General features: G+C 36.7%; 1 protein-coding gene across 2 annotated transcripts in view; it reads left to right on the top strand.

Moving 5' to 3' along the window:
* The first annotated feature begins 464 nt into the window (after positions 1–464).
* ENPP4 (ectonucleotide pyrophosphatase/phosphodiesterase 4) overlaps positions 465–14,449 on the top strand; it is a 52,116-nt gene continuing 38,131 nt past the window's right edge. The window contains exons 1-4 of one of the 2 annotated variants that reach the window (XM_010333963.3): positions 465–687; positions 8,244–9,102; positions 9,763–9,933; positions 11,930–14,258. In XM_010333963.3, the coding sequence (XP_010332265.1) occupies positions 8,277–9,102; positions 9,763–9,933; positions 11,930–12,294 (1,362 nt within the window). In that variant the 5' untranslated portion in view covers positions 465–687; positions 8,244–8,276 and the 3' untranslated portion in view covers positions 12,295–14,258. Of the gene's footprint in view, positions 688–8,243; positions 9,103–9,762; positions 9,934–11,929; positions 14,259–14,449 lie in introns of those variants that run through there. The other variant, XM_074397862.1, reaches the window with a different exon arrangement.

The raw sequence follows: 14,449 nt of genomic DNA on the forward strand, positions 1-14,449 counted from the left end.
CTTTTAACACTACTTGTAAACTGCCTATTAAACCAGCTTCCCCGGTACAGGTGCTCACTTCTCCAGTAACACTGCTATGGCAGATCCACGTTTCGTTTATCTGAACTCACTGGAACTGACAGAAGCTTCTCTAGGATTGTGCCGAACTTGGTGCCAAAGTTGTTTTCTTCGCGGCCACATTATCTGCCAGGTGCACATTAAGTGGCAGAAGGCCCTCGGCTTGGCAATGGCCAGAGGCCTTTTCGGGACTCGCAGGTGTTTAGGTCCCCTGAAGGGCATCTTGATCTAGCATGATAAGAAAAGGGCGTGGTGAGAGATTGGAACGAACCTCTACTCTCAGTTCCAATTCGACCTCGCCAAGCACCTGTCTAACCAATAGGAAAGAAGGTTATATTTAACTCTGTCTCCAGCATCCAATCCAAGAACATGTCTTAGACTCTGCTGCCCGGTCCCAGCCCGCCCCGAGTTGGTGCCGCAGGCTCTGGCCAAGCAGCTGAGTACCCCAGCGGCGCAGATAGGGAGGTCGGGGCAGTGCGCCGCGACGCGGCGCCCGCTACTGCGCAGGCGCCTCAGGAAGAGCTCGGCCTTGCCCTTCTCCCTCCAGGCCCCTTCGTCGCAACTTCCCACGAGTGTCAGGTTCCGCGACCACCGAGTTCCGGCGCTGGAAAGAAGCAGTGGCGGCGACTGGTGAGTACGAGCCTCGAGCGCTCGGCGTTCTGGGGGGCAGTGCCACCCCCTTACCAGTCCACTAGGAGGTTTGAAAATAGAGATGGTGAGACCCTCTGACCCACTCTCCCCAACTGCACGCACATCTTTTGGGGCGCGTCGGGGACGTCCACGAAGGGACTCAGACAGCCAGGGAGGTGGCGGGCCGCGGCGGAGGCCAGTAAGGGAAGAGAAGAGAAAATTGACCAGGCGGTTGTGGAACTGGGGAAGGAAACCTGTGGTGTGAAGAGTGAAGGGACCGAGGGTGGAGCTGGGGTGAACATGAGGGGAGCTGGAGCGGGGTCGCTGGGCGCCGGCGCTTGGGAGGGAAAGGCGTTTGGTTTTAAAGGAGAACCACCCATGGCGTCGACATGCGTCTGTCTGAATAGTAGGTCAGAGTGTGTCGATTATAATCATATATAGGAACGAATTTCCTAGAAAACAAGCCAACCAAGCCATGAAAGGCACATTTAAGTGCTTTTTGAAGGGCTAAATTAAAAGCACTTTAAGGATTTCCAAACAATGCTTCCTTTTCTTGTCACAACCACCTATGAGATCATAGTGTTCCCCTTTTACAGATGAGGAAAGTCACGCTCAGAGAAGGGACGCGTCCAACCAAGATTGGACAACTAGTGACAGGCAGCTTCAGGTTTGCAGCTGTTCTGACTCCAGAAGGGTTTTTTTTTTTTTTTTTTTTTTTTTTTACATCATCAGGCAATCAGACCCAAGTTTGAAGGAAGATTTGCTAACTACTGTGAAATATCAACTGCTGATTTCAGTATTATGAACTTTTATTTCTTCTCCCACCTCTCTCCTCACCCCCCCACCCCGAGATTGTTTCTATCTATTTTAAGAAAATTAAGAGCCCTGCACTTGTGTATCTTCTCCCCACCTCCACTTAAATTAGTTACAGAATATAATTTGGAAGAAATGTTGATGAAACGACAAGGAGTAATGGAGGTATTTTACTATGTAGAAAGTAATATAAGTGAAAGTGTTTTGAAGATGCTAGAAAATTTTGTGTATGCTAGAAATTTCTGTGTGTTTTACAAAATTGGAGAATAATGTAGAATCCTACGATTTTTAAGACTAGTGAATTTTTTTAGGGAGTGTATATTTTTCCTTAGACTATAAGAAAATAACTAATAATAATCTAAAAGTAACTGCCTAAGTTAGCTATAGATATAGAATAAAGCTCTTTTAAAGGTGTATGAGAGTTTCATGGTATTACAGAGCAGATGGTGTACTAATATTAACAAATAACTTTCACCATATCCTGTAACGGCTATCCTCTCTCAACTTCACACGGGCTAAGAATGCCAGTGACAGTTGACTGACATGCATTCTACCCAGGCAAGAATGTCTTCCCAGATAAGTTAGAAGGTAGTTTGTCCCATGAATTGAAGACTAACTCACACTTCCAGCTCTTGTGAGGATATTTGATTGCAGTCCAGAGAGGTCTGCTTTTTTTTTCTTCTCTTTGACATCTTTTCGGTGTGAAAAATTACAGAATTTCTCTCAATATATTGTAATACAACAGTTTCATTCCCTGAAAACTTTATTTTCACTCCTTGGAAACTGCTTAAGAACTTCTCGTTGTTGATTTCTCTATAGCTTAACACTCCCTGTTAAAATGAGACAGAACGTGGTAGACAAGGATCTAACACTGCTAATAAAAGGTGTTCTGTCAGGAAGAGTTCTGTTAATGGTTTGGAGATTATTAATAGATTTGTAAACTTGTTGAGGACATGAAATTAATAAGAACACAGTAAAGCAACTGATTACTTTCTGAGTCCAGCCAATCACTGGACTTTCGCTTCATCATATGCAAAAAGAGGAGATTAGACTAAATTTCCTAACGTATTTTGTAGTTTCACCATAATATTCTGCCTATCATAGTACAGACTTGCTTTTCCCCAATATCTTTGTAACTAGAATAGATAAAGTGAAACCAATTTTGAGGGCCTATTCTGTAACCTTTACATATCCCCAATTTATGCACAAGGAAACAGAAACCAAGAAAAGTTGGATCTATCTAAGATTACCCATCTACTAAGTGTAAGCTCAGGTTTTGGGACCCTTCTGACTTCAGTCTACAGTCTGTGCTACTAATCCTGAGGACACGGACTAGGATGCTTGAATGCTAGCAGTATGCTGAGAAATTACTGAGCCACAGGATTAATAGCATTTGTTTCTGGAGCATCCTTTTAACTCAAGATTTGAGGAAGCATTTTGATTTGTATTTTGTGGGAGAGGACAGACACAGGTTTTCGGTCTGTTTTGCATATGGGAAGTGGTATAAAACTTTAATCACATTAAAACACTCATGTATTATGGAATATAAAATTCACACAATTTTTGAGGTAAAATGAGATCAAAGATGTTTTCTGTTTTGTGGCATGACATTTAAGATTACAATTTCACTTCCCTCTGCTCTTTTTTAAGAATAATAGTTGTATTGAGATATAAATCATATACCATTCAATTCACTCATTTAAAGAGTACAGCTTTATGGGGTTGTGCAACTGTCACCACAATCAATTTGAAAACATTTTCATCACCTCAAAAAGAAACTTTATGCCTACTGGCCTTTACTATCCATTTTCCCCGCAACCTGAGCCCTAGATAGTTACTATAGTTACCTTCAGTCTCTATAGATTTGCCTATTCTAGACATTTCATCTAATGGAATTATACAATAGGTGATCTTTTGTGACTGCATTCTTACATTTAGCATATTTATCCAGGTTGTAACATGTATCAGTACTTCCTTTTTATGCCAAATAATATTCTGTTATATGGATATATGACATTTTATTTATTCATAAGTTGGTGGACATCGAGATGTTTCCACTTCTTGATTCATAATGCTGCTGTGAACATTTGTGTACAAGTTTTTGTGTGGACATATGTTTTCATTGCTCTTGGGCAAATACCTAATAGTAGAATTGCTGGGTTATATGGTAGCCCTATGTTTAATCCTTGGAAGACTGCCAGAATATTTTCTAAAGTGGCTGTACCACTTTACATTTCCACTAGCAGTTTATAAAGGTTTCAATTTCTCTATCAATACTTGTTGTTTTATGTTATTTAATCATCTTTCTGGGTGTTAAGGGGTATCTTGTGGGTTGGTTGCATTTTTCTGATGACTAATGATGTTGAGCATCTTTCCATGTGCTAATTCGTCATCTGTGTCTTCTTTGGAGAAATATCTTTTTCGGATCATGCTCTTTTTAAAATTGGATTATTTGACTTTTTATTAATGAGTTGTAGCCATTCTTTATATAGTCTAGATACAAATCTCTTATCATATTTATGATTTGCAAATATTTTCTTCCATTCTCTGGTTTGTCTTTTCACTTTCTTAATTGTATCCCTTAAAGCACAAGACTTTTAAATTTTGAAGTCCAGTTTATTTCTCTTTTTTGGTCATTTGTGTTCTTGGTGTGGTATCTAAGAAGGCTTTGCCTAACCCAGGGTTAAAAAAATTTGCTCCTACATTGTCTTTAAAAATCTTTACAGTTTTAGCTCTTAATCTCGGTCTGTGATCTATTTTGAATAAATTTTTCTGTGGGGCATGAGGTCAGGGCTCCAATTTGTTCTTTTGCATGTGGATATTCAGTTGTCCCTGCAACATTTGTTGAATTGCCTTGGCACCCCTCTGCTCTTAGAGGTAAATCTACTGGAAAATTTTTAGATATACTATGATATTTCATTTGTAGTAATTTCTCTAATAGCTTAGCTTTAAAAATAATACATTATGGTACATGAATCTCCAACATACTGTTACAAATAGATACTCATAAATTTATGAGTATTTTTTCCCTGTGAGAAGATACTGTGCTACCTATTTGCTGATTTAAGTCTATTCTGTTATTTGGTATTGTAGTACAAAATTGATTAAAGTGTAAAGCCTGTTTTTCTTTTTCCAGGATGATAGCCTGATTTATTATTTTGGTTATTTATGCTCCTGTTTTGATTATTATATATTTGAAAAGTATAAGTTGTTTGCCACCTAATACATGGCACATACATATACTTTTGTGTTATGGAATTAGTGATAGTAGATATTTGTTGAATGATTTTTTAAAAAATGACCCAGGTGACTGCTGGGTCAGACATAATATTTCTGACCCAGTTTCTTCGTATGTAGGAACTCACTTTAGGATATTCTGGAAATACAAACTAATACTGAAGAACCATTATCGGCCACCAAGATGAATAATGATTATCCTTTACATGTTGCTGTAATACATTTCAGAAAAATTGTGACAATGAAGTATGATGAATAGAAATTTAAGTTGACAGTTATTTCTGTAATTATTTCACAGTAATTTGCATGCAAGTTGGGCCTGAATACTAGAGGGTCTTGAATGTGAGACCGAGACAGGGGGACCTTTTGAATAAATTTAAATTAAGGGAACATGAACATAGCTCTGCCCAGGGAGACTGAGTTGGTGGCAGATGTGAGGTGAGAAAGTGGAAGGTGGTTGAGGTAGAAAGGTGAATTAAGAGATGAAAGTGCTCTGGACAAGAGGTATTGAGGACTATAGAAGTACAGCAGTAGTAGAGATGGATGAGTGGGTAGCTGTTAAAAACGCTTGGTTTCAAATGCAGTTTTCTGGCCTCTACTCTGGGCTGACTGAATCAGAATCTTCTAGTTAGAGTGACTTGACAGCTGCACTTTTAACAAGCTCCCTTCAGTGATTCTTATGTCTGATGTGCTGTATTAGATTATATGAAGATAGAATAGACTAGACTGGCAACTGATTATATACTCAGGGGATCTCTTTGTGACTGAGAGAATGGTGAAACTGTTTTAAAGGATTGGGAACTAAGGAAGGGGGAAAGATTTAGAGATACAGAGAATGCATTCCATCTGACACATATCAGATTGGGCTTCACAGCAGAACATCTGTTCAGTGGGACAGGATTGGTTGGGAATATAAAATAGTTACACAGGGAAAGATCCAGAGCAGTAAATAGTGTTTTTCAAAAAGTAAATTTATGAGTATGTTTTCTCAATGAGAAAATACTGTGCCACCTATTTGCTTATTTAAAAGTCTACTCTGTTATTGGAAACAAATATTTGGGTATGGGGAACTAAGTGAAACCAGGGAATCTACCCAATCCAAGGTTTCATGGAGATCTGCATGCTCTTGACACAAGTTCTAAAATTGTAGCAACCCGCATGATATTGTCCGCTGATTGAACCCAGTTAAAACTCTCTGAGGGAGGAGTTAAGTTGTACATAAACACTGTTGGGGTAATAAAATATTGAATGAAAGGGGAAGTACCATTGTCTACATTCTTGTTAGCTGAAATTGCTGAGATATGACTAGGGCTGTGTCTGGAAATACCTGTATGCCTCCTGTACGACTCATTAGGTTTATTATTCTGTCCTTTGGAGAGGTGTTTTGTTACTTTGCGTTATTTTTGATTATTCGGTAGCACCAGAAACAAATTTCCCATGCACCACATTCAGAAGGCAGCCTGTCTCAGGCTAAAATAGTAGAGATGTTCTAGATCCCAAGATCCTCATAAATCAGATTCTGTGCCTTTGGTCTTCATAATTTTAACTCAGTTTTTTAGAGTATCACAGCCTCTGTCAGTAAGTATTTGACCACAAGTACACGGATCCTCCAGGTGGTACGTTTGAAAGAAAGAGAAAAAGTTTCTGGCTTTAAGTATTTTCAGTCTGCTTGAGAGAATACACAATAAATGACTCCTGAACTTCAAAATCATATTAGTTAACTCACTGCTCTTCATACCTGGGACCTCAACGTGCATACCCGTTACCATACCCAGGGTCTTTTACTCTGAAATCATGCATTCACTTGCTGCATTCTAACTTCAATCCCAGATCTTTATAACTTTCACTAAATGTTACTCTTAACTAATCTTAATTACTTATTTGACTTCACCAGAACCTCTAGTTGAAAAACTTCTCTACTTCTCACATCTGTCAGTTTCAGCTTAGATGCTGTAGCCCATATTTCAGCTGCTCTTTAGTCAACATCTTCAACTTTCTTTGTCATCCTTCAATTTCTGGCACAATCTCAAATCCAGGTAGGATCAGCTGTCTGTTTTGTTCATGTCTGTGCCAGGTTTACTGAGTTGCTAGAGAAAACCAGTCAACTGTGTTGGTATGAAAATTCATGACAGCTGTCAACATTGACTCCAGTTCTACTGTTTCCTTATAGGCTCTCCCATCCTCCACATTAACTATTTCAGACATTCTTTCTGTTCCTCAGACCTCTGAACCTTTTGCCACTCTACTCCCTCTCGATAATTAACCCTACCTGGGGCAACTCCCTTCAACTCCAGCCTTCAAACCTGTCAGGTCCCCTACCTTTGTTCCTTCTCTCCTGTTACAATGGAACAGGCATCCTATCCATCTAAAGTCAATCATTATACCTAAATCACATGTCCTATTTTCTTAGAAATGAAACAAGACAGACTGAAGGCAGGGAGATTTATTAGCAAAAAAGCTGTTTTTGTCATCAGTGAATTGAGTTTTTAAAAAAGAACAAAGAATCAGAGATAGCTTTAAGCCTAGGATATTAGTGAAAGTAGTTGTTGATAGCAAAATGGAAGTTTAAGAGGGATGTGGTAATGAAATTTATTTCAATAGCTGTTGGATTTCTTCATAAGTTACTGAACCATCGAAGTCCCTGTAGGCTTTGTATGTTTGTTAGTCAACTTCATGTGACTACTGGGGAATGTACAGACTGATGGGGGGGCCTTTTTCTCAAGAGCATTTATTTCTTATTCCTCCCTTTTTATAGCAATATTTTTCAACAGGAACTGGCAATAAGCCAATGTGGTAGAATTTCCACCAATTACTTCTGTGGGTTAAAGGAAATATAAGGTGCAATTTATTAAGCTGGAAAAATAATCCTCATCTCTGGAGCCTCTGAAAGCTTGGCATTAACTTAATGTTATACAAAAGAATCATTTTAGTTTTTGTATCTATTTTTATTAAGCCTTTGGAAGAATTTCTAATGTGGCAAATGAGCAAGACACCCAAGAAGGAGTATTGACATGGAGTATAAAAATGGCCCATATGGTACAAGGAGGGGAACATCACACACAGGGGACTGGGAGTTGGGGGGCTGGGGAGGGATAGTGGGGATAGGGAGGTTGGGGAAGGATAACATTGGGAGAAATGCCTGATGTAGGTAATGGGGGGATGGAGACAGCAAACCACCATGGCATGTGTGTACCTATGCAACAATCCTGCAAGATCTGCACATGTACCCCAGAATTTAAGGTACAATAAAAAAGAAATTTTGAAAAATGGCCCATATGAAGGATAGAGAAGGGCATAAATATAAATAAGTAATTGGACAAGTAAAGATAATTTTTATTTTTTCCAATTTTAGCTTTAAGTTATCTCTAAATACATGGCATTATTTAAGCTAATATAGGTAAAGCTGGCATATAAATGTTGGTTCTGTCCTCCTGTGAGCTAAAATTCTGAAACTTAACCCAAATAAAGTAGCATTACTACTTATAAATTGTGTTTTTACATTTTAGGAACCTCAATTGCTGTCCTTCAACGTGTTCATTATGAAATTATTAGTAATACTTTTGTTTTCTGGACTTATAACTGGTTGTAGAAGTGACTCTTCCTCTAGTTTGCCACCTAAGTTACTACTAGTGTCCTTTGATGGATTCAGAGCTGACTATCTGAAGAATTATGAATTTCCTCATCTCCAGAATTTTATCAAAGAAGGTGTCTTGGTAGAGCATGTTAAAAATGTTTTTATCACAAAAACATTTCCAAACCACTACAGTATTGTGACAGGCTTGTATGAAGAAAGCCATGGCATTGTGGCAAATTCCATGTACGATGCAGTCACAAAGAAACATTTTTCTGACTCTAATGACAAGGATCCTTTTTGGTGGAATGAGGCAGTACCTATTTGGGTGACCAATCAGCTTCAGGAAAACAGATCAAGTGCTGCTGCTATGTGGCCTGGTACTGATGTACCCATTCACAATACCATCTCTTCCTATTTTATGAATTACAACTCTTCAGTATCATTTGAGGAGAGACTAAATAATATTACCATGTGGCTAAACAATTCGAACCCACCAGTCACCTTTGCAACACTCTATTGGGAAGAACCAGATGCAAGTGGCCACAAATACGGACCTGAAGATGAAGAAAACATGAGCAGAGTGCTGAAAAACATAGATGATCTTATTGGTGACTTAATCCAAAAACTCAAGTTGTTAGGGCTGTGGGAAAATCTCAATGTGATCATTACAAGTGATCATGGGATGACCCAGTGTTCTCAGGACAGACTGATAAAGTTGGATTTCTGCATCGATCGTTCTTACTACACTCTTATAGATTTGAGCCCAGTTGCTGCACTACTTCCCAGAATAAGTAAGTAAACTTTCAGCTGAGGGAAACTATTAATTGAATGTGGCAATGATTAAGGGGAGTGAGTTGTATAAAAGAATGAAGCTCTGGCTTCTTGTAGTTTAGAACCATATACTCAGAGTGGGATTATATTCATTTTTTTCCTCTTATTTACAAGTTTAGAGCAGTTGGCTTATGGTTTAGTTATGTGGCTTGTGGTTTAGTTTCAAAGTGAATATTTCTTTGCTTTTGATATATCTCTTAATTATTTGCACTAATGGTAAAAGGAAATTATTTTCCTTAAACATCTTGGATTTTAGTATGTGATATTTAGTGGAGATAGTGTGGTGAGGTACCTTTCTTCTACTGATCAGAGAATTAGTAGTTAATAGTAACATGTAATTAGTTTATACTTAGGAAGATACACCTGAAAAATGTCCACTTTCTATAGAAGTCCACCATGATAATCCACAAAGTGAAACAGATTTGTTAATTTTTGAGAAAGGTGTGTGTATGTGTGTATCAGTCCCCAACACTGTCACATTATTGTTGCTCTGTTTTTTTAAGAATAAAGTGATTTAATAGATGACATTATCTGTAATTTATTTTCAGTTATTCTAGTTTGACATGTTTTTTTCCTTATCAATCATTACTTGCTTCATTTGCTGTTTCCCTTTTCCTCAGATAGAACAGAGGTTTATAACAAACTGAAAAACTGTAGCTCTCACATGAATGTTTATCTCAAAGAAGAAATTCCCAACAGATTTTATTACCAGCATAATGATCGAGTTCAGCCCATTATTTTGGTTGCCGATGAAGGCTGGACAATTGTGCTCAATGAATCTTCACAAAAATGTAAGTATTTAGATGAGATATTTCTGTTGTATCCTAACAAATCACACATTGTGATACTGTTCTGTTAAGAGGGTACTTTGATTTAAAGATATTTACACAGAATAATTAGTTCAGTTTTCAACCATTCCCAGATCTTCATTTAATAGCAATTTACAGTAATCAGAATTTCACCTTTAAATTAGAAAGTAACTTTAAGAGTAAAAGCATAGTCCTGCTTTCTTTCCAAAACTACAATCACTGTCAGTAATTTTTAAGATTCATTCTCTTGATTTATAGAAAATAAAAGAAAGAAGTAAAGAAACACTCCCAGTAAACAGGGAGTGATTGGCTAGTCTTTTTACTTGTGTGTATTAAAAAAAAAAATTATCTGAGTAAACCTAAGTCTTCCCCAGTAACAAAATGATTTACCTGAATGCTACAGCTATTTAGAATACTGGGCAAGAACCAGAAAGTAACCAAACAAACAAATCCAGCAAGTAAACAAAATAGCTATATCAAAGTCTCTCCTAACACGGAGAATATATATAGGGGAAAGTTACAGGTCTTGCTTCAAACTGAAGCTTATTTATCCATATTTCACATTCAATTCGAAAAAAAATTTTTTTTAAATCTAATTTTGTGGTCTGTAGCAGGAGTCAACAAACTTTTTCAGAAAGGGCCAGAGAGAAAATAGTTTAGGCTTTGTGGGCCAGTTGGTCTCTGTCTCAGCTACTCAACTCTTCCTTTATTGTGTGAAAGCAGCCATAGACAACATGTAAACAAATTGAAGTGGTGTGTTTCACTAAAACATTGTTTACAAGAAGGATGGAGGGCTAACCTTGACTGTGGCTGTAGTGTAGAGTTCTCTGATTTATAGCAATACCGAAGTATCAGGCAAGCATAGGACAGACTCAGGGCCAATGAAGTTTGTGTATTATTTACATTGATGTTATGTTGCATATTCATTGTTGAAAACTGAAAATATAGAAAAGAGAACAAAAACTATCTGTAATCCCTCAGTACAGATTTATAGACAAATGCTAATTGTGGGCATTTCCCCCCATCCAATCTTTTTTCTATTATATGAGTGAGTGTGTGTGTGTGTGTGTGTGTGTGTGTGTGTGTATTGTAATATTATTGAAATCTTACTCTATATATATTGTTATATTCTGCTTTTTGTCATATAGGTTATTCTTGTAATGAAATATTTCAAACATACAACGAAAGAATAATATAACAAATAACAATATACTCATCACTCAGTCATCTGTCCTTAATACGAAAGTGGGAGCTTATCCAATACAACTGGTGTACATTAAATGATAACATTTGTTAAAATAAAGCTAAAAATTGGGCATCTATTATTAGAATTATATTAGGGACTATCACATGCTTTTCCTTAAGTCTGACTTTTACTGGGATTATAAATTAGCATCATCAGGTTAGACAACACATTCCATTCAAGATCCCTCCTGTAACATTTTCAGTTACCTGGCCCTCTTGATGTTGGAGTGTTTATTACCTGTGAGTAAACGTGTAGCACATTATGTCATCCTCTTTCTTATCACAGGAACAGTGGAGATATGTTAGGCTACAGATTTTCTTTTTCTCCGTTTGCTGATCTTACTCATTTCTGCTCTCCCCAGTTACACAGAACCCTCAGCCTGACCACTCTCTTTATCAGTGGTGCTGTTTGCAGTAAGGTCTTGCAAACAGTGCTGAGATTGATAGGTGAAGTAAGTGGTACTAGGGCTGAAAGATAAGTACATCAGGTTGAGAAGTGGTGGTAAAGTCTGGGGCTATGATCAATTGGGAAAAGGGATGTGTGTATGTTTGTGTGTTTGTGTGTGTGTGAGTAAGTGAGTGTGAGAGGAAAACAGGAAACAGCTGAGGTGAAGAAATAGAAATTTTTATTTCTGGCCCTTTTCTGAAAGAATTGAATGTATATACTAGAAGCAAGTTATCTTGTCCTAAAAAGTCTGATATTATTTACTGATGTTGTTTTGTTCTTTTTCAGTAGGTGATCATGGTTATGATAATTCTTTGCCTAGTATGCATCCATTTCTAGCTGCCCGCGGACCTGCATTCCACAAAGGCTACAAGCATAGCACAGTTAACATTGTGGATATTTATCCAATGATGTGCCACATCCTGGGACTAAAACCACATCCCAATAATGGGACTTTTGGTCATACTAAGTGCTTGTTAGTTGACCAGTGGTGCATTAATCTCCCAGAAGCCATTGCAATTGTTATAGGTGCACTCTTGGTATTAACCACGCTCACATGCCTCATAATAATCATGCAGAATAGACTTTCTGTACCTCGTCCATTTTCTCGACTTCAGCTACAAGAAGATGATGATGATCCTTTAATTGGGTGACATGTGCTAGGGTTTATACAAAGTGTCTTTGATTAATTACAAAACTAAGAATGTATCCAAGGAATGGTGTTGTAACTATGAAAAAGAGTACTTTGAAAGACAAAGAACTTAGACTAAGCATGTTAAAATTATTATTTTTTTTCCTTGTGTTTTGTTTTGGTTGCATTTGCTAGTAAGATAACCCTGACTATAGTAAAAGTGCTAGTAAATCATTAGGTAACATCAACCCTAACTAGAAATGCTAAAAATGGCTTTTGAGAAAAATACTTCCTCTGCTTTTATTTTGCAGTGAAGATGTGATACATCTTGAAATGAAAATACACCAAAATTTAGTAGGCATGTTTTTCTAATAAATTTATATATTTGTAAAGAAAACAACAGAAATCTTTATGCAATTTGTGAATTTTGTATATCATGAAGGAAAAGGTTCCTATATTTTTATATTTACCTTTAATTAGTTTGTATCTCAAGTACCCTCTTGAGGTAGTAAATGCTCTGTGATGGTTAATAAAATTGGACCAGACAGAAAAGATATAGCAAATGAAGAAATATTTTAAGGAAACCTATTAAAACAAAAAACAACTGAGACCAATTGATAAAAGCTTGATTGTCACCATTATGTCTTAAGCTGTTGGTCTTAAAGGTTATATCTTTTGAAGATTATTGTTAATAAGAAATTCAGAAGAAAAGAGAGAGAAGTGCTTTTTCCTCTATCTGTGCTTAATGCCTTTATGTAAGTTACTTAGTTGTTTGTTTGCGTGTGCCTGTGCAAGTGTGTTTGTGTGTGTTTGTGTGCACATTATGTGACTTACTATAGAAAGAGGTCAGAGATGGACTGTGGCCAGGCTTCCATATTCCCAAAGAACAGAAATCTCAGGAAAGGTTATTTTTGCACTTCATATTTGTTTACTTTCTCCTAACTCACACGTTAAAATCATAACTTAATTTTATTAACTTTTACTCGCTCATATTTATTGTAACCTGAGGTTTCCAAATGCTGCAGAAAGAATTTATGACCCGAATACAAATCTGAATTTGACTGGAACAGAATGAGGAATAGAGATTTTTATATTTATTTTTGGGACTTTATGCCTTACTTTTTAGGCTATAGAATAGTTAAGAAATTTTAAACGGAATTTAGTATCTTTTGGTCTTTTACATCATTCATATTTTAAGTGGCAGAACAGTTTTAGTGCTGCCTCCACTTTTTTTTTCCAGTATTTGCATCATAGAAATAATCCTTCTGTTTAACATGTTTGTTCAGAGCCAAGGGTTTATTGTGAAGAACTGTCATCCTATCTTTGCTAGTACCTTTTAGTAATCAAAAGTAATATGAAGAAACTAAGTTGTGGCAGACTATATTACATTTAACAGGGGAAAAATTGGGCTCATTAGTTAGTTATCATTAGTTAATATATCATTAGTTAATAGTATGATCTTTGAAGTTTTGATAATATAGAATAAACTTGGTAACTGTTTTACAAATATAAAAGTATAATAAATAGGCAGCCCAGTTGGATGTTGATTATCTATGATGGTAAAAAAACAACATTGGTGCCAGTCATCAAACATACAATGCATCCTATTGAGCCACTGCTAATTTCTTGAGCCTGGTATTTGCTGCCTATTGTATTTGGGGTTATTAAGAGGCATTTTCAAACCCTACATAAATAAATAATCTATGCTGATGATCATAAGTTGACTATATTAAGAACAGAAAAATAAATCAAAGCCAACAATACTAATTTTGCTTTTTGGCAAATTTTATTTCCAATTTTTTTCACAAAAGATAGTTATCCTAAAGGTTAATAACTGATCTGAACAGAGTAATAGAAAAGTTCTACTTTAATTTCCATTAAAAAACAAATAGCATTGACACATTTAAAGCTTTTCATTTAAAGTAGTGGATTTTTTGAAGGATCTAAAAAAGCAGCAGAATAATTTATACTTGGTCCTTGCAATGGTATGGGTTTTAATGATTGCATTAGGTTGATTGGTGGTTCTATACTTGGCTTCCAATTCACGAGTGGATTTTATGTAGAATGGAATAGGAAGGGATGTTCTGTATCTTAACCCATTCAACAAGACATTTACCTATTTGTCTTTCCTTACATCCTCAAAATATTAACTTGAATTGTAAATTAAGCAAAAATTT

Source organism: Saimiri boliviensis, chromosome 4 (assembly GCF_048565385.1).
Source record: "Saimiri boliviensis isolate mSaiBol1 chromosome 4, mSaiBol1.pri, whole genome shotgun sequence".
Taxonomy (NCBI): Eukaryota; Metazoa; Chordata; class Mammalia; order Primates; family Cebidae; genus Saimiri; species Saimiri boliviensis.